This window comes from Loxodonta africana, chromosome 1, assembly GCF_030014295.1.
Source record: "Loxodonta africana isolate mLoxAfr1 chromosome 1, mLoxAfr1.hap2, whole genome shotgun sequence".
Lineage (NCBI taxonomy): Eukaryota > Metazoa > Chordata > Mammalia > Proboscidea > Elephantidae > Loxodonta > Loxodonta africana.
The window spans coordinates 115135227-115157198 of NC_087342.1; the positions used below are offsets into that span (position 1 = coordinate 115135227).

The following is a 21972-nucleotide window of genomic DNA, read 5'->3' on the forward strand; positions in this document are numbered from 1 at the left end:
TCCTGTGTCCTGTAGGGAAGCTATGAGTTGGAATCGACTCAACGGCAATGGGTTTGGGTTTGGTATAGTAGGCTTAGGAGCTCTGGTAGAGCACTGGTGGTGCCCTGGTTAAAGCCACTGACTGCTAACCAAAAAGTCGATGGTTTGAAGCCACCAGCAGCTCCACGGGAGAAAGATGTGGCAGTCTGCTTCCATAGAAACTTAGGGCCTTGGAAACCCTATGGGGTTGCTATGAGTTGGAATCAACTTGATGGCCAAGGGTTTGGGTTTTGGATAGTAGGCTTAGGAACCCTGGTGGTGCCCTAGTGGTGCAGTGGTTAAGCGCTTGGCTGCTAACCTAAAGGTTAGTGGTTCAAACCCACCATCTACTTCTTGGAAGAAAAATGTGGCATGGCAGTCTGCTTCCATAAAGATTTACAGCTTTGGAAACCCTATGGAGCAGTTCTACTCTGTCCTATAGGGCCACTATTAGTTGGAATCTACTCAACGGCAATGGGATAGCAGGCTTAAGAGAAATTATTTAAGGTACTGCTGGGCTAATAAACAAGGCAAAATTCATCACCCGGATGCTCTTGGATCTAGCAAGTGCTCATTACATGACATAAACTTAATACCTGTTTAAAATAATGAAATTGTAGAACACAATTTTGCAGAGATTACTCATCATTTTACAGATGAGGAAATTGAAGCTAGACTAGGTTAAATGACTTGTCCACAATCATCCAGCACCAAGAAGAAAAGCTGAATTTAAACAGTGGTTCTCTAATATACAAGTCCTGGCCCTATGTTTCTTCTGCTAGTCTACTTTAGCAAAAAAATTATTTTATGATGGCGATGATAAAGATGGTACCATTTAATTTCCTACTTGTTTGATTTAGATGTATACTTCATAGTAGAAAATTTCTACAGAAGATACTCAGTGAAGGTAGCCTTTGAAAGCATTCGAAAAAGTTCAAAACGTTACACAGAATGAAAAGCTGGAATTCATGATGTTGCATTTTGAGGAAGCAGGAGTTTGAAAACGCAAATGCAACCACAACAGAAAACAAAAACACATCCAAAAACTTTACCTGCCAATCATGATAAGGGTTTTTTTTTTTTTTTCTTTTCTGTGAGTCATTTAATAGCTTTATTATTTAAGAGGAAAATCAAAACCTTTTAAAATTAAGTATGTAGGTTTATATTTTTAAGGTAAGTAGGTGGCTTGTACTCTCAGCCTGAGACAAAATTTTCTGTCCTTTGGAAATACGTTCCAATGCCGAAAACTAGTCACGAAAGTGAACTTTTCCTTCTAATCTTTATGTGACTAGAAGATGTTATTGTGTCTGGCATTGTTGACCATATGATGGTGTAGGGCAGCAGGCTACTAGCAGCAGGCTCCTTACTTGAAAATAATAAATTTAAAAGCTTCCTATTAATTGCAGATTATATTAAATTCACACCATTTCTTCCATAGAGGTGTCAACTAGATCATGAAACAATGAAGTTAGTCTATTTCCAAGGTTGACACAGTGAGACCCAGCACCAGAGGTGACATGGGAAGAGTATTAGTGGCATTATACTACTTCCTCTTTCCTTTCTTTATTTTGGCTTTTTCTTTTTTGCCTCTCCTCATTTAGCGTCTTTTATACTCACTCTTGCTTATAACTTTGGTCTCCTAATGTCATAAGGGTTTCTTCCACTAACTTGATAGTCTGGTGTGTGAGAGTGGGTAGAGTAGGGAATCTGCCAGTGCTGGATCTCCTTCTTTCTCTCCTCCACTCTAAGATCACAGTACAGTGATATGAAGAAGGCTTTTCCTCAATAACTCGTCATGTCTCCAGCCTAAAAGATGATCTTCTGCTTCTGAGAAAATGTTCAAGAACATACTGAATTTCTATGTTCCTAGAGAAACACCACCAAGCATTCCCTGAAGTAGAAGAGGACATTTCCCCTGGTTCTTTAACTTACCTTGTGGAGGGTCCACTGGGCTAGTGGAGCATAGTGTTTGATAAAGTAGGGTCCAGGGCCAAACTGTCTGGCTTCTTCATGGCTGTGTTACCTTGGATAAGTTACTTAACATTTCTGTGCCTATCTTTTCCACACTCATAACAGAGGCATACCTTCCTCCACCTCATTTTACCTCATAGTTAGCTCATAGTTTGTTATGAGACTTAAATAAATTCATGTATCTAACGTACTTAGAGCCTGGCCCACAGTAAGCATTAAATAAATATGTTGTTGTCGTTGTTAGGTGCTGTTGAGTTGGTTCCGACTCATAGCAACCCTATGTACAAAAGAATGAAACACTGCTTGGTCCTGAGCCATCCTTACAGTCATTGCTATGCTTGAGCCCATCTTGAGTAGCCACTGTGTCAATTTGTCTTGTTGAGGGTCTTCCTCTCTTTCGTTGACCCTCTACAATAAATATAAATTTTCATTATTATTGCTATTTTTATTTTAAATTAGGTAAGCCTTTTCTCTACTATAGGAGTTGAAAAATTTGACTCTATGTGGTTTGTATGTTGCAAAGAGTCATAGAAATTTCTTTCTGTGGAAGAAAAAGGATCATCAATTTATTATACAAGATAGAATTTTTTCAGATGTTTTCATTGAAAATATAAATAAAACAAAACCATGTACTTCTGCTTTTGCTTTTACTTTTCTTAAACCAACAGCACACCAGACAGCACAGAGCCAGCCATGAGACCGCTGAGCACAGGGAAGCAGCCAGGATGACAGCCGACCTCTCGGGCCCAGCCCCAGGCAAGACAGCAAATGATCTGGACCGAGCTGTAAAATTGACTCCTGAAAAAAAAAAAAAAGCTCCAATAGTATTATATTAATAATATTCTAATATAATTAAAAATATGGCAAAAAGATAGGTTTAGAGTTGTTGTTCTGTGCTGTCAAGTTGATTCTGACTCATAGCAACCCTACATGACAAAGTAGAACTGCCCCATAGGGTTTCCTAGGCTGTAATCAATGCTTCGAACTGCTGAGAATTTGCATTTCTAACAAGTTTTCAGGAAGTTCCAAGGATCTTCCCGCAGAGCCCACAGAGAGCGAAAGACTTCCCCTGGAGCTGGCACCCTGAATTTAGACTTCTAGTTTCCTAAACTGTGAAAGAATGACTTTTTCTTTGTTAAAGCCATCCACTTGTGGTATTTCTGTTATAGCAGCACTAGCTAACTAAGACACACATCAAAACAGGGATGCAAGACTCCTACTATAGAGGCAAGAAAATTCCCAATATCCAAGAGGATTTTGTTATCCAGGAAACTGGGAGTAGAGAATTGCTTTGGCTATGGGTGATAGAGGCAAGATGGGGGACTTTCTGTTTAGAAAGTGCATGTCTCTAAAAATTCATGTGAAACTGCTTTCTTTTTGTAGACTAAATACCTTGGTTCCCACCCCATTATTACTCGGGAAGCAACACATAAAATAACCTAAAAAGAAAATTTGCCTAACATACAAAAATCTATATACAAATGTATATAGCAGCTCTTTTCATAATCAACAAAAACTCAAAAACAATATGCATGCCTTTCAACAGGGCAATGGATAGACAAATTGTGGTTTATCCAGACAATGGAATACTGCTTAGCCAAAGCAAGCAAACAAACAGAAACTATTAATAACCCACAAAAAATTGAATGACTCTCAAAGGCATTATGCCAAGAAGTCAGTCTCAAAAGAGTATATATCATATGATTCCATTTATATGGCATTTTTGAGAAGACAAAACTATAGTGATGGAGAACAGAGCCGTGGTTGCCCGGGGCTAGCAGCGGGGAGGAGGAGGATGTGACTACGAAGGAATACATCATAAGGAGAATTTTGGGGGTGACAGAAATGTTCTGTATTCTGACTGTGGTTGTGGTTACATAAATGTATACATGTGTTAAAATTCGTAAAACTGTATAACAAAAATGGTTGATTTTACTATACATTAATTTAGAAAATCAAAATTTCAAAGTGCATGTAATTTTAGGAATGATGGATATGTTCATTATCTTAATTATGGGAGTATACAATCATCAAAATTTATCAAATGGTATGCTTTAAATACTTGTAGTTTATCATACATCAATTATGCCTCAATAAAAAAACTAAAAGTTAAAAAAAAAAAAAAAACTTCCCCATAAACATGGGTTAGTGACAGCTAGAATTTCTGAAGTACTTCATTCAAAACAAACAAATAAATGAACAAACAAACCCCAGACCTCTGCTTCGAGCTGAATAACTCAGGCAAAAACAGAGTTTTTATTTTCTGTAGTCAAGTAAACACCGTATTTTATTTGCTGTGCTTTTCTTGGGCTGAAACACAGAGTTTGGTTCGAAGCTACAGTCAGATCTTCAATCACTTCACTTCTGGCTGACCCAGCCCCAGAGCCACCATAAGAAAATTAGCTAGATATGATTCTCTCAAGCATACATCTTACACTTGAGCCACATTTGGCTTGTTTGTTATCAATTAGTTGCTTCCCATGAGCATCTAAATAAGCTAAATCCAGCCCAGAGACAAGGGAATCAGCTTTACTAGAACTTCAGAGAAGTAAAAGTGATATGCCCTCATTCCTTTATTCATTTTCCAATGATTGTTCAGCAACTGTTTACAAGGTAGATAGGTTACAAATCAGAATGTGTCACATCCAGCATGATAATGTAAATCCACTGCTTTGGACGGTTATTTTCCATTGGTGGGATCAGGGAAAGCATCCTAGAGGAGCAAGTATCTGCACAGGGCTTTGAAGGCTGAGCATATGCCATAAATAAAGATGGAAAAGAGAAAATATCAATTCATATTTAGAAAATCAATGCTGAGAAATCACTGGAATTACTGGTGGCAAACATTTGAGACCAATTTTGGTGGGCATTAAACGTCAGGCAAAAGACCCCTGACAATAGTCTATAGGCAGTGAGGTGTGTCATAGAAGGTAGATTTCTGAGCTGGGAAGTGACCTCAGCCACGTGGAATACAGAAGAGTAGTCCACACAGGTGTGCAGAGAGGCTGAAGTAGGGGAGACCAGTTTATAGCCCAGAGAAACAACCTATGCTTTTTTTTTTTTAGGGTGGATAGCACTGGCTTTCAAACATTTTTAGGAACAGAACATTTTTTTTAAATGCCATCTTAAACATAATCTCAATATATTAATTTATAAGCAAATATTTATTTCTGTTCTTGATGCACTAAGCTCTTCTACACCCTGAGGCTATTCCACCGGACTAAACACAAACACACCTCGGAAGAAAGGTCTGGCCCCAAAAAACATCATTGAAAACCCTAGGGAGCACAGTTTTACTACGACACACATAGGTCACTATGGGTCAGAGTTAACTCCACGGCAACTGGTTATAACTCCAGGTAGTGACAGGTGCCAAAAAGAAGACGAAAATGTTATAAAAAGGCAGAGAATGACTGGAGGTAGGGACGAGACTGGGGATGACTGAGCGATCCACCTAAGGCCTTTCTGGGGAAGTGACGTTTGAGGAGAGACCTGAGGGAATTGGTGAGTGAGCTATGTGAATTGCCAGGGAAAGAGTATTGTAGGCAAAGAAACAGCAACTACAAGTAGATTGCCTTCTGTGGATTGATTGGGGGTGGAGCTATCGCCGGCACTCTAAAGCTCTTCTAAGCCCAGCAGCCCCTAAGGACCTGAGAACTCCAGGGTTTCTGGAAATGGTTAGAAAAACCACAGCCTACATCGTGGTAATGACAGTGACCTTGGAGAGGCTAAGTAGGAAGTCAGTACTGAACACTTACAGAAACCCTTACCCCTGGTTAGTGTCTCAGAAGCTGGGTAATAAAAACAATGAGCTGGATAATAAATAATGAATGAGCTGGGTTCATCAACATATAAGAAAGACTTATGAAGGTTCCTGTAGTGGGTTGAAGGGTGACCCCTAAAGAGATCAATTCACTTTCAAATCTCTGAAACCTGTGAATATTACCTTATTTGAAAAAAGGGTTTTTGCAGATGTAATTAAGGATCTTGAGATGAGATCATCCCGGATTACCTGTGCAGGTCCTAAATCCAATGACATACATTCTTTTAAGAGACAGAAGAAAAGATGCAGGTAGAGAAGAGAAGGTGACGAGAAAGTGGACACAGAGATTGGAGCGGTATGGCCACAAATCAAGGAATCTGGCAACCATCAGAAGTTGAAAGAGGCAAAGAAAGGATTCTCCCCTATAACCTGAGAAGGAACATGGCCCTGCTGGATTTGGGTTTCTGGTCTGTGGAACTGTGAGAGAACAAATGTTTATTGTTTTAAGCCACCAGCTTGTGGCAATGTATAATGGCAGCCACAGGACACTAATACAGATTTTGATACCTAGGTTGGTTCAACGGGAACAGAATCTTAAGGATGAGTTTTCTGAATTGGTTCTGGGTTTTCTGGGCTTGGTCATCTAATCTGATTAAATTTTAAGGAACTGATGACTGTATTACCAGTGGTAAAGAGAGCATTGTTAGTCTATGATGTAAAGTGACAATAAAGATATGCAAAATACACACTAGGTCAGATTTATTTAATTTCTCTTCCTCAATTTTTATATTTCAAAAACAAGAATAATGTTTTGGTCCTTTCTCTAAGATATTGGGGAGAGAAAAAAAATAGTGAAAATGATTGCAGGTTCTCTGCTTGATTCATGGATGAATGAAACAAAAATATATAAAACCAAAAGCAAAAATAGCACGAATCATTGCTTGTCCCTTTCATTGTTTTGGAGCCTGTTAGAAATAAATATCATTGATTGGCCAAAACATGTGAATGAGAGTCACTTTCCTAAACAACCCTGGTACTGGAAATTGATATACTTGGAAACAAAGAGTTACTCTCAGGGTCTGCACTGATACTCAACATGACGTCTGTAAGGGGTCACAGAAGTGCATGGCTCTTACTGTTTTGCATTTCTTTTTATTCTCCATCTACTTTCTTCTAAATTTAAACTGTTGTAAATCTCATTCTGACAGAGCATCATCTCATAGAATTGGTCTTAGAAATTATGAAAAATAATTTAGAAAAAACACAAAGAAAAACATAACGAGACAATTCATCAGTATGTCCATTCTACAAGTTTGAAGCAGAAACTAGAAGGAAACAGTTGTGTAGTAAGTGTGATCACCAAGCCCAGTTCAAAATCAAAAGTGCAATTAAGAAGTTTCTATCGACAACACATTTTACATTTTCAAGAGAAACAGATAATAAAGTAACACACTGTGCTGAAATTACCTGGTGGGGAAGTGACAGTAAAAATAAAATGCCAGTTTGATCCAGTGATCAAGATAGCCAAATTGGAGAAGCTCACATAACCATCTTGAGTTTCTGCCTGTGTACACCCTACAAACACAAAAAGGAATCAAATAAAGTAAATGTTAATTATTCAAGAGCAATTTCTTCAATCTTCTCTGCAGAGAGGTGGTTGGAAGGTAAAGTAAAATAAAAATAAATTAATAAAGCTTTTTATCTAATCCATCCAGCTTTTCTTAGACGAGTCTTTGAATCAAATAATCCAAGAGAAAATATAACAACTGCTGGCATATATTGAAAGCTTACTATGTGCGACACCATGCTTTTCTTATATACAACATAATATATAAGCTATACAACAACTCTATAAAATATGATATTAGCCATATTCTAGAGATTAGGAAACAAGCTCATGAAAGATTAAATTACTTGGTGCTGAGTTTACATCTCAAATCTGCTGTATTACAAAGTTGGCATTCTTAATCACTATTATATATTGACTATTTTATTATTAAATGTTAATCAAGACAAAAATTCTATTATATTTCTAGGTGGTCAGTTCCTAGGGTCTACCTCTGGTCTATTTAAGGGATCTGTAGCTTATGTGGCAAAGTGGTTAAGAGATTGGCTGCTAACCAAAAGGTCAGAAGTTCAAATCCACAGCTGTTCCTTGGAAACTCTACGGGACAGTTCTACTCTGTCCTATAGGGTTGCTATGAATCAGAATTCACTTGACGGCAATGGGTTTGTTTTTTGTTTGTTTGTTTGTTTTTGGGTAGTTTATGTAAATCCCTGAGTGGTACAAAAGGTTTGGACTACTAACCTAAAGGTTAGCGGTTTGAACCTACCCAGCAGAGCTGTGGAAGAAAGGCCTGGAGGTCACATTTTTCTGTAAAGATTATGGCCAAGAAAACTCTTTGGGGCAATTCTAGTCTGTAATACATGGGTTTGCCACGAGTCGGAATTGACTTAACAGGAACACTTTTTCTGTATTTTGTTTTTGTAGCTTACGTGGTAGCAGAGTTAGGCCAATGGATCAGGACCACATCAATTACCTAATCATAACTGATAAGGCTACCCTGATTCAGCAACTTGGATAGACCGGCCTTTTGCATCTCCCTATAAAATGCAAAAAAAGAAAGCTCACATCTCCAAACAGTAGATCATCCATTCATAATATGAAAGAAAGCAACTTAATTCAGCATCATATTCACAATGTCATTAATTAATCTCTGACTCCACTGCCCCCAAATGACTTTGCTAATTAGCAGCTGCTGCTTTTACTCTGGAAATGTCACTATGATTGGTATGGTGGGCAAAGAGTTTGAAGAGTGGTCTTAAAGTTTATAAATTGGTTTGAGATCTCTAAAGCTGAAAGGTGTCATAAAGATATAATATGCTTAGTGTTACATTTTTCAATTCAATTGCTCAATCCTTTTTGTGAAAACATTGTCTTTCCTCATCAATTTTGCAGAGCTAAAACTTCCTTTTTCAGAAACATCTTTTCCTTCATCTCCTTAGAGTCCCAAAATAAATAAATGCCCAGAAAAAAAATGGAAATAAATAAGCAAAGACTCAAATAAATGATAGGCGCTCAAGATAAATGCAGTTTATACTCTTTAAAACCTATATGCATCAAAATTATGGTCAATAAACTCTTGCAAACAATGAACCACAGAGTACAGATGTTCACCATGAAATCGTTTGCTGCAGTTTTTCCTTTGACAAACGTCCTTATTGTTCCCATCTTTGGAAGAATACAAAGCAGCATTTAATCGAAATGTGTCCAATGAGCACCGTGAGCCTGCCTCGTAGAACAGCCGCCAAACTGCCTAATGGAAAGTGCTTTAGCTCGAAATTGGTTTGCTTTTGTGTTAAATACCAGCTTGCCTCAGAGATCTCTACAAAGATTCCCACATATATCTATGATATTCTCAGATTTGAAGCATATGTGCCCAAAAGCTGAGGCAGTTTTTGCCAAGTACAGTACATTACTCCAGGGTTCATCATATCCCTGAAAGAAAAAAAAAAAATTTTTTTTTTTTTTTTGAAGAGCAATTATAAAATATACAAATGCCATTGACAGGCACCCTGATCAAGCTGGTATAAGCAGTGTACTGGCTGGGGGAATTTGGAATGAGGTGGGGTGTTGAGCTTGAAGAAAGATTGAAATTGATTATACATCTCCCAGGAAATACTACCTGAATAGGTTTCTACATTGTATATGGTTCTTAAAATACCTTTCATCCCAAATACTCTCCCCAACTACCCATCCTGCCACCCTGAACTATACATACTAGCAAACTGTTACATTGCTAATGTTAGCATTTTATTTTTTAAAAAATATTAAGAACTTATGTTTCTACAACTAGAAACTATAAATATCAAATGTCTGGGACACCTTTAAATAATTGTCTTTGAGTATTTAAATCCATTTTTTTGGTGATAGTTTATAGCATCTTCTTTCCACTGAAGGGTATCTACTAACACAAAGGAACATGAAGTTAAATTGCAGCATAAAGGATTTAGGCTAGACAAATAGTAAAAGTTGAAATATATTGAAAAAGATATTCCACGGGGGTGGATGGTTTTATTGTTGGATTTTGTTTTTCTCCAGGAAACACTTAGAGTAAGTTAGATAATCCATCTCAAATGGTTTTCATGCCATTCTTTCTGGAGTTAAGCAGAAGTTTTTTGTGAGAGCTGCAAGAGAAGCTTTCAATCAGATGAAATAGGGTGTTTTGGTATTGTGGGCAAAAAACTACACGATTTCCTCCCTACTTCATGACACGAAAAATTGTGTGTTTAGAAGACACCCTCAGTTCTTCCCTCACACTTTCCCACTGAATATTCCCAAGGGGGACAATGGTGACAATATTGATCCAGGTGGGTCAGCTGGCCCAGATGGAACTTGGCATCAGTAGAACAAAATAACAAAAATTTTTCATGTTGCATTCATTTTGCATCGCCACAATATGATTCTAAGCTGGTCAATGATCACATCCTTGGAATAATCAAAAGAAACATAATGAAGGAAAACGGTAAGTGTCAAGGATGTGGCAAAGTAAAGCATGGAGTCTGAGTAAGGTATAATACATAAGTAAGATACAGAGTATAAATAAAGCATGGAATATGAGTAAGGTGGTGGGTATGGGTAAGTATGGAATATGGTAAAGTACGGGTAAGGTATGGAGTATGAGTAAGACACAGAATGTGGGCAAGTGGATGGAGTATGAGTAAGATATGAAATACGGGTAAGGCATAGAGTATGAATGAGATACTGTGTATGAGTAAATTACAGAGTAGGGGTAAGGGTATGGAGTGTGAGTAAGGTATGTTGTTGTTGTTGTTAGATGCTGTTGAATCAGTTCCAATTCATAGTGACCTTATGTACAACAGAACAAAATGCTGCCCGGTCCTGTGCCATCATCACAATCATTGCTATGTTTGAGCCCATTGTTGCAGCCACTGTGTCAATCCATCTCACTGAGGGTCTCTTTCTTTTTCACTGACCCTCTGCTTTACCTAGTATGATGTCCTTCTTCAGGGACTGGTCCCTTTTAATAACATGTTCAAAGCCTGGGAGACAAAGTCTCACCATCCTTGTTTCTAGGGAGCATTCTGGCTGTACTTCTTCCAAAACATATTTGTTTGTTCTTCTGGCAATCCATGGTATAGTCAATATTCTTTGCCAATACCACAATTATGACACACCCTTGCTTGCGGGAAGTGAAGAGGACTTGAAGCACTTAGTGATGAAGAAAGATTACAGCCTTCAGTATGGGTTACACTTCAACATAAAGACAACAAAAATCCTCACAACTAGGCCAATAAGTAATATCATGATAAATGGAGAAAATATGGAAATTGTCAAGGATTTATTTTAGTTGGAATGACAATCAATCCCCATAGAAGCAGCAGTCAAGAAATCAAAAGACTTACTGCATTGGGCAAATCTACTATAAAAGACTTCTTTAAAGTGTTAACAGGCAAAGATGTGGCATACTGGTTAAGTGCTACGGCTGCTAACCACAGGTTCAGCGGTTCAAATCCGCCAGGCGCTCCCTGGAAACTCTATGGGACAGTTCTACTCTGTCCTATATGGTCGCTATGAGTCGGAATTGACTCGATGGCACTGGGTTTTCTTCTTTACCAAGCATGCTGTCCTCGTCCAGGGACTGGTTCCTCCTGACAATACGTCCAAAGTACATGAGACAAAGTCTCACTATCCTAGCTTCTAAGGAGAATTCTGGCTGTACTTCTTCCAATACAGATTTGTTCATCTTTCTGGTGAGTCCACGGTATATTCAATATTTTTCACCAACACTATAATTAAAATGCATCAATTCTTCTTCAGCCTTCCTTATTCGTTGTCCAACTTTCAGACACATGAGGTGAATGAAAACACCATGGCTTCTAGTCCTCAAAGTGACATCTTTGCCTTTGAAGAGGTCTTTTGAAGCAGATTATCCAAATGCAATAAATACGTCATTTGATTTCTTAACTGCTGCTTCCATGGGCGTTGATTGTGGATACAAGTAAAATGAAATCCTTGACAGCTTCAATATTTTCTTTGTATATTATATTGTTTATTGGTCCAGTTGTGAGGGTTTTTGTTTTCTTTATGTAAAAGTGTAATATATAATGAAGGTTGTAGTCTTTGCTCTTTATTAGTAAGTGCTTCAAGTCCTCTTTACTTTCAGCAAGCAAAGTTGTGTCATCTGCATATCAGAGGTTGTTAATGAGTCTTCCTCCAATCCTGATGCTGCACTCTTCTTCATATAGTCCAGCTTCTTGGATTATTTGCTCAGCATACAGGTTGAGCAAGTACCGTGAAAGGATACAACCCTGACGTATACCTTTCCCGACTCTAAGCCATGCAGTATCCCCTTGCTCTGTTTGAACAACTGCCTTTTGGTCTACATGCAGGCTTTGCATGGGCACAATTAAGTATAGGGAGGAGGATATTTGACCAACTATTGAAAGCTGTTTACACACCATAACAATTTAAAATTGCCAACAATTTGTTGGTCCAGACTTTGCATTTCACCACATACTGACAAGTCTCGAAAGATGCATCATTACTATGACAATGGTGACTTTGCAGAATAGCCAGCACTTAAAACCATCTCTCTAGAAAGCAGGAATTGTAAAAGTTAAGATCCCTTTTTCTTCCCCTGTTATGATATGTAAATGTCATGGTAATAATAGATAATTATACTTAAAACTGACGACTGCTATTACCTCCTCTGTTTTACCAATATTGAAATGAATCTTTATAATATCTATCTTTAATATATAATTTGAAAAGTTATATTTTCAATTGAGCTAATATTTTGAATTGTTTTCTAACTGAAACAAAAATACAAATGTTTAGTTCAGAGACTTGCTTAAATTCTAGCTCTTGGTCAGTACTATTCAACAATTCTAAATTCAAGCTGACAAGATAAACCCATTGGCTCTATTCTTTCAGTGAGATTATGCTGGGAGGATTTTTGACAAGTGTCTGGAATAGAGGTTGTAGGGTTGGGGGTAGGTAACTTTCTGAGGATATTTTCCATGACCTACCTTAAAAATGTGCTTTTAGTCAATTTGAATTTTTGTTATACTTTATTGGTTAGGTAGGAGCCTCAGTGGCACAGTGGTTAAGCGTTCAGCTGCTAACGGAAAGGTGAGAGTTTCAAATCCACCAGCTGCTCCGCAAGAGAAAGATGTGATAGTCTGCTTCCATAAAGATTACAGCCTTGGAAACCCTATAGGGCAGCTCTAGCCTGTCCTTTAAGGTCACTGTGAGTCAGAGGATTGACTTGATGGCAATGGGTTTGGTTTGATTTTGGTTTTTAGTTAGAGGGGTTAGAGGGATTTGACAGTTAGAGGGATTTTTCACACTGTTAGTCATCTCTGGCTCTCCATTCATAGAAGATGAACTCAGGAGGCCCCACAGCATCGTCCTGTTCTTGATTATATAAGCTTGATACAAAATACATTTCTCTTCACCTCAGGAGAAAGCTTCACAATTGAACTGTGATTGCGCATAATTGTGAATGCTCAAATGAGAAGGAAGCACACAGTCTCCCCCTTAACCACAGGAAGCACACCTGGGTGCTATGATTATCATGAGGCCCCTCGTGCTGAGAGGAAGCCCTCTGTTCATAGAGAGTTTGCGGGGCTCAAGCAAGATCTGTGTGTTGGGAGATACCCCCTGAACTGTATGCAGTAGGGGGAAGGCTCTTAGTAGGAACAATGGTTAATGATTTGTGGAGTGAGCTGGAAGGGGACCAATCATAAACCAGAAATCTCTTATTCCTGGTGTATTAAAACTTTCATCAGACATTAAAAAAAGACCCTTGTCTTAATTTGCTAACTGAAGATTTGGAGGTTCAGGTTAATCCAGAGGCATCTTGGAAGAAAGGCCTGGTGATCTATTTCTGAAAAGTTGGCCATTGAAAACTCCATGGAGCACAGTTCTATTCTGACGCACATGGGGTCTCCACATTTGGAATCAACTTGGTTAGCAGCCCAGCATGTTAATCATTTGCACCACCCAAAGACTCCTTTGTGGATAAAGTAGTCAGGAATTTAGGACCAGAAACCATTTCTCCCATAAAAACCATGTTACACATGCTTATATCTCTCTAGACCAGACCTTAATACCAATTTGACACTTGTATACCTAGTCAGTGTTTCTCAAAGAGCACTCTGAAGATCACCAAAGAAGCTTACTAAAATGCATATTGCTCGGCCTCTCTGCAGAAGACATAGATGATCTTGGACAAAGGCCTAGCAGTAAGCATTCTAAATAAGCACCCATTTTGATTTTGCTTTTCAGGGTCCAAGGAAAGTAGATAGACCTGGGAGTGGTGCTGAGATTGAAGAGGATGGTAAGGGAGAGCAGGCAATTGGAGATGGGAAAAATAACTCTGAATGCACTCCTGCATTTTTTCATCTCATTTATTCTTGACAACACTGAAAGCAAAAGTTTCTATTTCCCTATAGAAAATACATTGCACCTGGTGAATTGCTTCCTAGGACAGTCTACATTACTGTATCAAAGATGTGTGTCTCATTGGATGACTAATCAGTCTATAGGGAAACTGAGATTTCAGACTCAATCTAAGACTCCATACACTTTTCCTTATGCCATATGGGAGATACTGGTGTGATGAAAATGCTCCCTCGTCAGGCTACCGGAGGGGAAAAGAGGAGGCGGCATCTTAGATATTTACTGCTAGCCTGACCTTCTTTTTCTCAGACATTGGCACTAGAGAGAGGGGTGAGGGAGATTCCTAATCAATTATTTAAGAAATGGAGCATTGCAGACTTCACTATGAATTTCTAATAGTTGCAAACATTTTCTGTGCAAATGCTTTAAACACCAAACCAAACCCATTGCCATTGAGTTGATTCCAAGTCATAGCGACCGTATAGCATAGAGGAGAGCTGCCTCATAGGGTTTCCAAAGAACGGCTGGTGGATTCCATCTGCTGATCTTGCTTTAAGCACAGGTCTCTGAAAATTACAGATATCTACCTTTCAGTACTGAATCTGCTGTCCCTTCCAGGAAAGCTGAAATGAGCCAAGGCTCTGAGGGAGCCCCGAGGGTCTCCACTCTCCGATTCTAGAATTGGGGGAAGAAAAAAAAAGGGAAACGTTCTAAAAATGAAGATGATTTAGACAGAAACTTTTATAAAGTACATATTCCATGGGGGGAAAAAACACAAAAGAAGGACATGATAAATAAATATGTTCTCTCTCTTACGTTAAGAATGCATCAAAATCAGCTTATTGAGAGAAGGGAGATTATATAGGAAAAGATGGGTGCCAACAGTGAAGAGGAGGAAGGAAACTAAGTTTGCAGAAGAGAGTGGCATTGTGTGTGGAAGGTTAATAGGCAAGGAATGGTTGAGAGAAGAAAGCAGGAGAGTTAGATGAGTGATCGACTAGATCAAAACTGACAGGCTCCCAAGAGTGGCCCTCAGTTGCTCAGCCTTCTCTGCAAACATGTCGGGGAATGCATTTTTAATGTAAAGAGTGGAAAAGCTGATTTACAGATCATATTTCACTTTATTTTCCATGAGTTTGGTAAATACAGAAAAGGTAAAATAGAATCAGAGGTCATGTACACTAAAATTAGAATAAAGCACTGAAGCCTCTTATTGATCATATTCTTAACCACGTATTAGAGAAGGATTTTAAAATAACAGAAAACTATTTTTTATAATAATATGTCATTGTTGTGCAGTGTCCAATCTGTTTTCCATTCATAGCAACCCTATATGACACCGTAAAACTGCCCCATAGGGTTTTCTAGGCTGTAATCTTTATGACGGCAGGTTGCCAGGTCTTTCTCCCAAGTCGCTTGGTGAGTTCGAATTGCAAGCTTTTCAGTTAGCAGTCAAGTGCTTAACCGTTGCACCACCAGGGCTCATTATACCAAAAACAAACAAACCTGTTGCCTTCGAGTCGATTCCAACTCATAGCAACCCTATAGGACAGAGTAGAACTGCCCCGTAGGGTATCCAAAGAGCACCTGGTGGATTTGAACTCCCGACCTTTTGGTTAGTAGTCGTAGCTCTTAACCACTATGCCACCAGGGTTTCTGGGCTCCTTATAAAAAAAAAAAATTCTTTCCATTAACATGTGAACAGACTTCTTCCAATATACTTCTTCAAGAAGGCTCGACTTCAAAGAAGACATGAGAGACTCACTTTAAAATTTTACTTAGGGAAGAAAAGTATCAGAATTATATTTTTTGCCCTTGATCAAATTCTGAACATCCATAGGAAATGGGAGGAAAAGCAGACTGTGAAATGGAAGGAAAATGAAGACAGGAGTTAGAAGTGCTAAGTGTAGCAAATGTCACACAATAGGCCTTCTAGAAATGTCTTTCAATAATGATGAAATGTAAAGCATATGCTGAATACAACATGCTTCCCAGCTCTATAGAAAGATTGTGAAAAAGTTACCTGCTCATCCAGAAAAACAAGCTGCGGTTGTACAGGAAGCTCTTTTCCCACCTCTCCATCTGAAGGCTGGACTAGGACTGAAAGAACGTAGGGCCGAATATATATCAAGTTCCCAGTTTTGACACTGCTTGTATTTCTGGGACATGTAAAAATAAATAGAATACATACAGAGATTATAAATCACTGCAGTAGCTATTTTCCATAATACACAATTATCAGTGATAATATTTGCATTTGTTTATGTTTCTAGGAATTTAATACTATACTGTGCAGTGAATGTATACCAAAGAATTATAATTATATATTTATTTTCATAGATTTGCTTAGCCATAACAAAGGACAGACTGGGGGTGGGTTGAGAGAAGCATAAATTATGAATTTAGATTTTATCACTGTTTCTTACCATCAGTCAATAAAAATCTCAATGAGGAAATTTATCAGACTAGAATACTTAGGAAGCAGGGACATGTTCAATAGACATGTTCAATAGCATACCGGTAAACCAGTTCTCAGAAAAAAACAAGAAGGCCCTGATTTGTAGTGTTTCCAGTTTCTGTGGTGTAAATACTCCCACTATAGCCAATTCCAGGGTAACAACATGACGTCACTGAACACAGCTGGGAAGAGCTGCCTGCAAGCCAGCTGCAGCACATTGCTGTTTTATGTGTAGTCCCTCACTCAATCCTCACAGAAACAGTTTATATTTATATTTTCCACAGTGCAACTTGCATTAAGTAGGTTCAGCAAATTGTGGAATTAATTGGTTAAATTATTTTAATTGAATGAAGCCCCTAGGTAGAATAACACTTACAATTAACATGTAGTGAGCACTTACAGTACGCCAGATACTACTCTGATTTTCATGTGTTACCTCATTGCGTCTTTAAAATGAGACTATGAGGTAAGTATTCTTACAATACTATTTTATGTATGAAGAAACTGAGATCCAAAAAGTTTTAACTTGCCAAAAGTTTTACAGCTAATAAGCGTTATGACCAAGGGCTAAAGCTCTTAATCAGTGAATGAGCTATATTGCTTCTCCCCTCTTCAAGCTTATTAATTGCTAATGTGACTTAAAATAAGTGGAATAAATATAAAATAAAATAAAAGACAATGGATTCATAACACGTCCACACGTCTTTTACTCAGAGTTTTGGTTTTGGTATTTTTGATGACCAACTAGCTATATTAAAAGAACATTATACTTCAAACCTATACGGAAACCAGACTTACTGGATACATTGAGGCTGAGGGAATCCCTAAATCTAATGCCTGGAAATAATCCTTAAACCTTGAAGCAAAACTATCCCATGAAGCCTTCATTAAACTAAACAATAATTTAGCCCAACAGATAAAGAATGTTTGCCTTGAGCACTGTGCTCTTATAAAGAGTTACCTATATGAGTTTAAACTGACAACAATCTGAAGCACAGATGAGAACTTTAAGGGGCTGAGAGCCTAAATTAATGGTGATAAAATAATATGGGTAGACATAAAGAACAGTGACACAACATGAAGCATGTAGCTAATGCCATTGAACTGTTCATGTAAAATTGTGAATGAATGTATGCTTGGTTGTGTACAGTGCCACAAAAATTGAAAAAAAAATTAAAAAGAATATACACCACTAATCAATTAAACTTATTGCATTGCAGGCATACAATAGATATTTGACAACTAAATGTGTACATATATATATATGTATATATATATATCCTTAATATAGGCCATCCCTTGGTAACTTATCGTCAACACAGCCTAGGCCAGGCCTAACAAAGCAAAAAAAAAAAAAAAAGTAACCTACCAAATTAAATGTTTTTGAGTCACCTACTGTATTCCCTGACCTTTTTTTTTGTCCTATGTGGGGAAGAAAAGATAAACTACTTATTTATCACGGAGGGTATATGCCACGTAAAGGTGAAGAATAGTCCTAAAAACAGGAAAAAGCAGAAAAGCAAATACAGAAGACTAAAAAGTACCCTGCTTCTGTAGAAAGCGATTCCCCTCTTCCCTTGAGAATGCTGGGAAACGTGGGCAGAGGTGGACACGCGGTTCTTAGGACCCCCTTTGGTCATCAACCAGTTAAGGCGCTGGCCTCTACACTACACTCACTGGAAATTCAACATTCACTGGGTCAATCATCATGAGTTAGTTTGTGTAGTCTAAGTAGGTAAGAATCCTTTCCTTTTTTAAGGAAACAATTTAAGTCAGATTTTTAAAACCCATACTTAATTCTATCCTTCTTTGTGTCCTAGGCCATTAGAAAATTCTAACATTGTTATCAGGTCCTAATTCCCCCTTTACCTGTCCCTTAAATGCTTTCTGATGTGGAGGCAAGATGCAGGCAAGTAGTCTGGGTAAAGAGACTGAAAGACCCTATCAAGGACTCTGACAGAAGTACACTGATGTCTAGTGACCCGGGGATGGGAACCAACTGCCTGAAAACCCGTGAAAAGGCCCTTCCTTGACATACTTTAAAGTTTATTGTGAGCAAACATCTCTTATTAAATGTAAACAGCATCTCACTGGAGGTCAGAGACTTGCTGCTACAGCATATCCCAAGGTAATACCACTTTAAGCTCCACATAAACTCTTAAGCAGTTTCTATCCTAAAACCTGACCGTAGGTGGTACAGTTTTTTACGATATGTTATAATAGTGCAATAAATCTGTTAGCTTAAAATCGAATCTCCGTGGCCTTTTAGAGAAATCATCATTAAATGCAGGGTCCTGTTAATGATGCCATCGAAGTGAAATTGTTTAATCTGCTAAGGGGGTGAAAGGTCACCAAATGAATTTTTTATAATACATCAACTTGACACGCAATAGGGAAAACTGTAATAGATAAAAGCAAAGGAAAAGGGCACTGTCTTCTTCTGATAGGTCAATAGCAGCCAAGAGAGTCACTCATCCACTTTTCTTTCACGATGGGGCTCCTTTTGCATTTAATATGGACACCCAATTAATACCTCAGCACCACAGACAACCTCATTTTAGGTGACTTATAGCAATTTCTCCCCCTTCCCTGAAATGAAAGTGATCACAATACATCATAGCATTGTGCGAATTAACGTTAATTGATTCAAGTTACCAAGCAATGATGGGCCACTTATATAATCTAGGCGTTATTGGGTGCTAGAAGGGATGGAGGGAAGATTAGATTCCAGTGTCCGTTGCTGTGACGACGGGAGTCACCTGACGCCTTGTTAGACAGTTGTAAGGTTCTATTGCTGGCCCCAGTGGGGTCGTCAGTAAACTGGAGTGATGTCCAAACATCATTACACGCTGCTCCGATATTAAAGCAAAGGGATTAGCAACTTATTGCAAGCAACCTGGATTTGTCATTGTGCTGTCGTTATCCAATTTCCAACTGCTAATGTGACTGTAGCCTGCAGGCAGAGGGACCTACAGCCAAACTTTAAAAATGGGGGAGGAAACTTCCCTCTGATGCTCCCAGTTTTAACCACTATTTAACAGCTTCTAATACTCAGCCAGGTATGTGGAAGAATTTTTTTTTTTTTTCTTACGATGCTTAAGCGCAGGCTAAAAAAGAAAGATCAAGAGAAGGCAGACATTTCCCAGTTCAGAGATCACCACTTTCCACTCTAACTCTTGTCTTCTTATCTGCCAGATCCAAAACCTTTACCCTGTGGAGGTGGGGGTATTTGTATTTGCAGGACAAACTCAGCAAACAAATGAAGATTGCTGGTTTTCCAACATTGACTCAGGGCTAGATTTTTGCTGGAGGTATGGTGGTGATCAGTGCTACTCCTCCTAAAACCTACTAAGCCAGGTTCCTATAAAAGAGCTGCAAGTCTTTATTAAATGTTCCAGGGTGTCCTGAGCACTTTTAATCTCTATTGTTTTACATAGGCTTGTTGTTGTTGTTAGGTGTCTTTGGGTCGACACATTCCCCGTACCCCCTCCCCAATGCACAAGGGAACAAAATGCTTTCTGGTCCTGCACCATCCCCATGATTATAACCTACAGCGTTCTGATTTTCAAAAGTATATCGCCAGGTTTTTTGATTTTGTTTTGTTTTGTTTTTTTGCCTACTCTGGAAGCTCTGCTGAAACCTGTTCAGCATCGTATCAACACACGAGCCTCCACTAACAGACAGGTGGTGGCTGCACTTGAGGTACATTGGCTGGGAATCAAACCCAGGTCTCTCCCATGGAAGGTGAGACTTCTACCACAGACCCACCACTGCCCTCTTTAAATAGGCCAGATAAGGCAGAATAGCCTGTAGGTACATGAGGGGACCTGACTTGAATTCCAAAGGAATATGGAAAATTCCATGCATCAGGAGAAGAAAAGTAAGTTCTCTAGTCTATTCAGCTTAATGAACATCTTTTAACCCTCCCACTATGGGAAAGGAAACCCTGGTGGTGTAGTGGTTAAGTGTTATGGCTGCTAACTAAAAGGTTGGCAGTTCAAATCCACCAGGTGCTCCTTGGCAACTCTATGGGGCAGTTCTACTCTGTTGTATAGGGTCACTACCAGAATTGACTCGAGGGCAACAGGTTTTTATTTTTTTTATTTTTTTTACTATGGACAAAACATTTTTCAAGGCACTGTGAGATAGGTAAACATAAATAAAATACCATGACCTCTGTCCCTTAGGAATGCTTTTCTATATAGTTTGTAAGAAAAGAATGACTTTCCTGGCTCTCTTTCTGACATGCCACATACCATTTAAATGTTATAGTCCTTATGCTGCCTATTAAACCTAATCAGATGTTCTTAGAGGCTGTCAACTCGGGAGGGAGGCAATGTCTAATTCTCGGATAGTTCCCTTCCGGAACTATGGTACTGTGGTTCCGAGCCTGGCACACTGTAAGCACACAATACATGTTATTACAGCAATACTATGCCACATCAGTACCCATCATGCACTTCTCTCTTAGGTCACTAAATGCCTCTGGAATGTCACCACTCATCTTGGCCTGCCAACTACAAGTTCTAGTGCACTCCTCAAGATGCGTGCTCACCAATGTGCTGTAATACATCTTATTAAACGTTTGTGTTTCCTTGAAATTGTTCATTTCAAATTTAAATTTGAGTAACCCAAAGTGTAGATTGCAGTATGCCAGGAATATACAGAAGCACACTTCCAGCAATGCCAATGGTAAGCACAAATTTGAGGGACAAAACTCTAATTGATAAACCTAAATGGTAAATCATTAAAATGATATTTTATAATAATTCTATTTTTGCTGTTGTTAGGTGCCATTAAGTCAGTTCCGACTCATAGTGACCCTGTGTACTACAGAACAAAACACTGCCCGGTCCTGCACCATCCTCACAATTGCTCATTATGTTTGAGCCCATTGTTGCAGCCACTGTGTCAATCTGTCTTGTTAAGGGTCTTCATCTTTTTCATTGACCCTCTACTTTACTGAGCATGATGTCCTTCTCCAGGAGCTGGTTTCTTTATGATCACATATCCAAAGTATGTGAGAAGAAGTTTTGCCATCCTTACTTCTAAGGAGCATCCTGACTGTACTTCTTCTAAGAGAGATTTGTTCATTCTTCTGGCAGTCCATGGTATATTCAATATTCTTCACCAACCATAATTCAAAGGCATCAATTCTTCTTTGGTCTTCCTTATTCATTGTCTAGATTTCACATGCATCTGGAAACACCATGGCTTGAGGTAAGCTCACCTTCGTCCTGAAAGTGACATCTTTGCTTTTTAACACTTTAAAGAAGCCTTTAGCATGAGTATTTCATCTAGGAGAACAGAAGCTCTGAATATATTTTTTAGATC

General features: G+C 38.6%; 1 protein-coding gene across 1 annotated transcript in view; it reads right to left on the reverse strand.

The window, feature by feature from the left end:
• PKHD1 (PKHD1 ciliary IPT domain containing fibrocystin/polyductin) overlaps positions 1-21972 on the reverse strand; it is a 595384-nt gene that overhangs the window by 18531 nt on the left and 554881 nt on the right. Inside the window, exons 61-64 of the mRNA XM_003404439.3 lie at positions 16204-16339; positions 14768-14855; positions 7220-7327; positions 2629-2787 (exon numbers count right to left, since the gene is read on the reverse strand). Of these exons, the coding sequence (XP_003404487.2) occupies positions 2629-2787; positions 7220-7327; positions 14768-14855; positions 16204-16339 (491 nt within the window). The remainder of the gene's footprint in view (positions 1-2628; positions 2788-7219; positions 7328-14767; positions 14856-16203; positions 16340-21972) is intronic.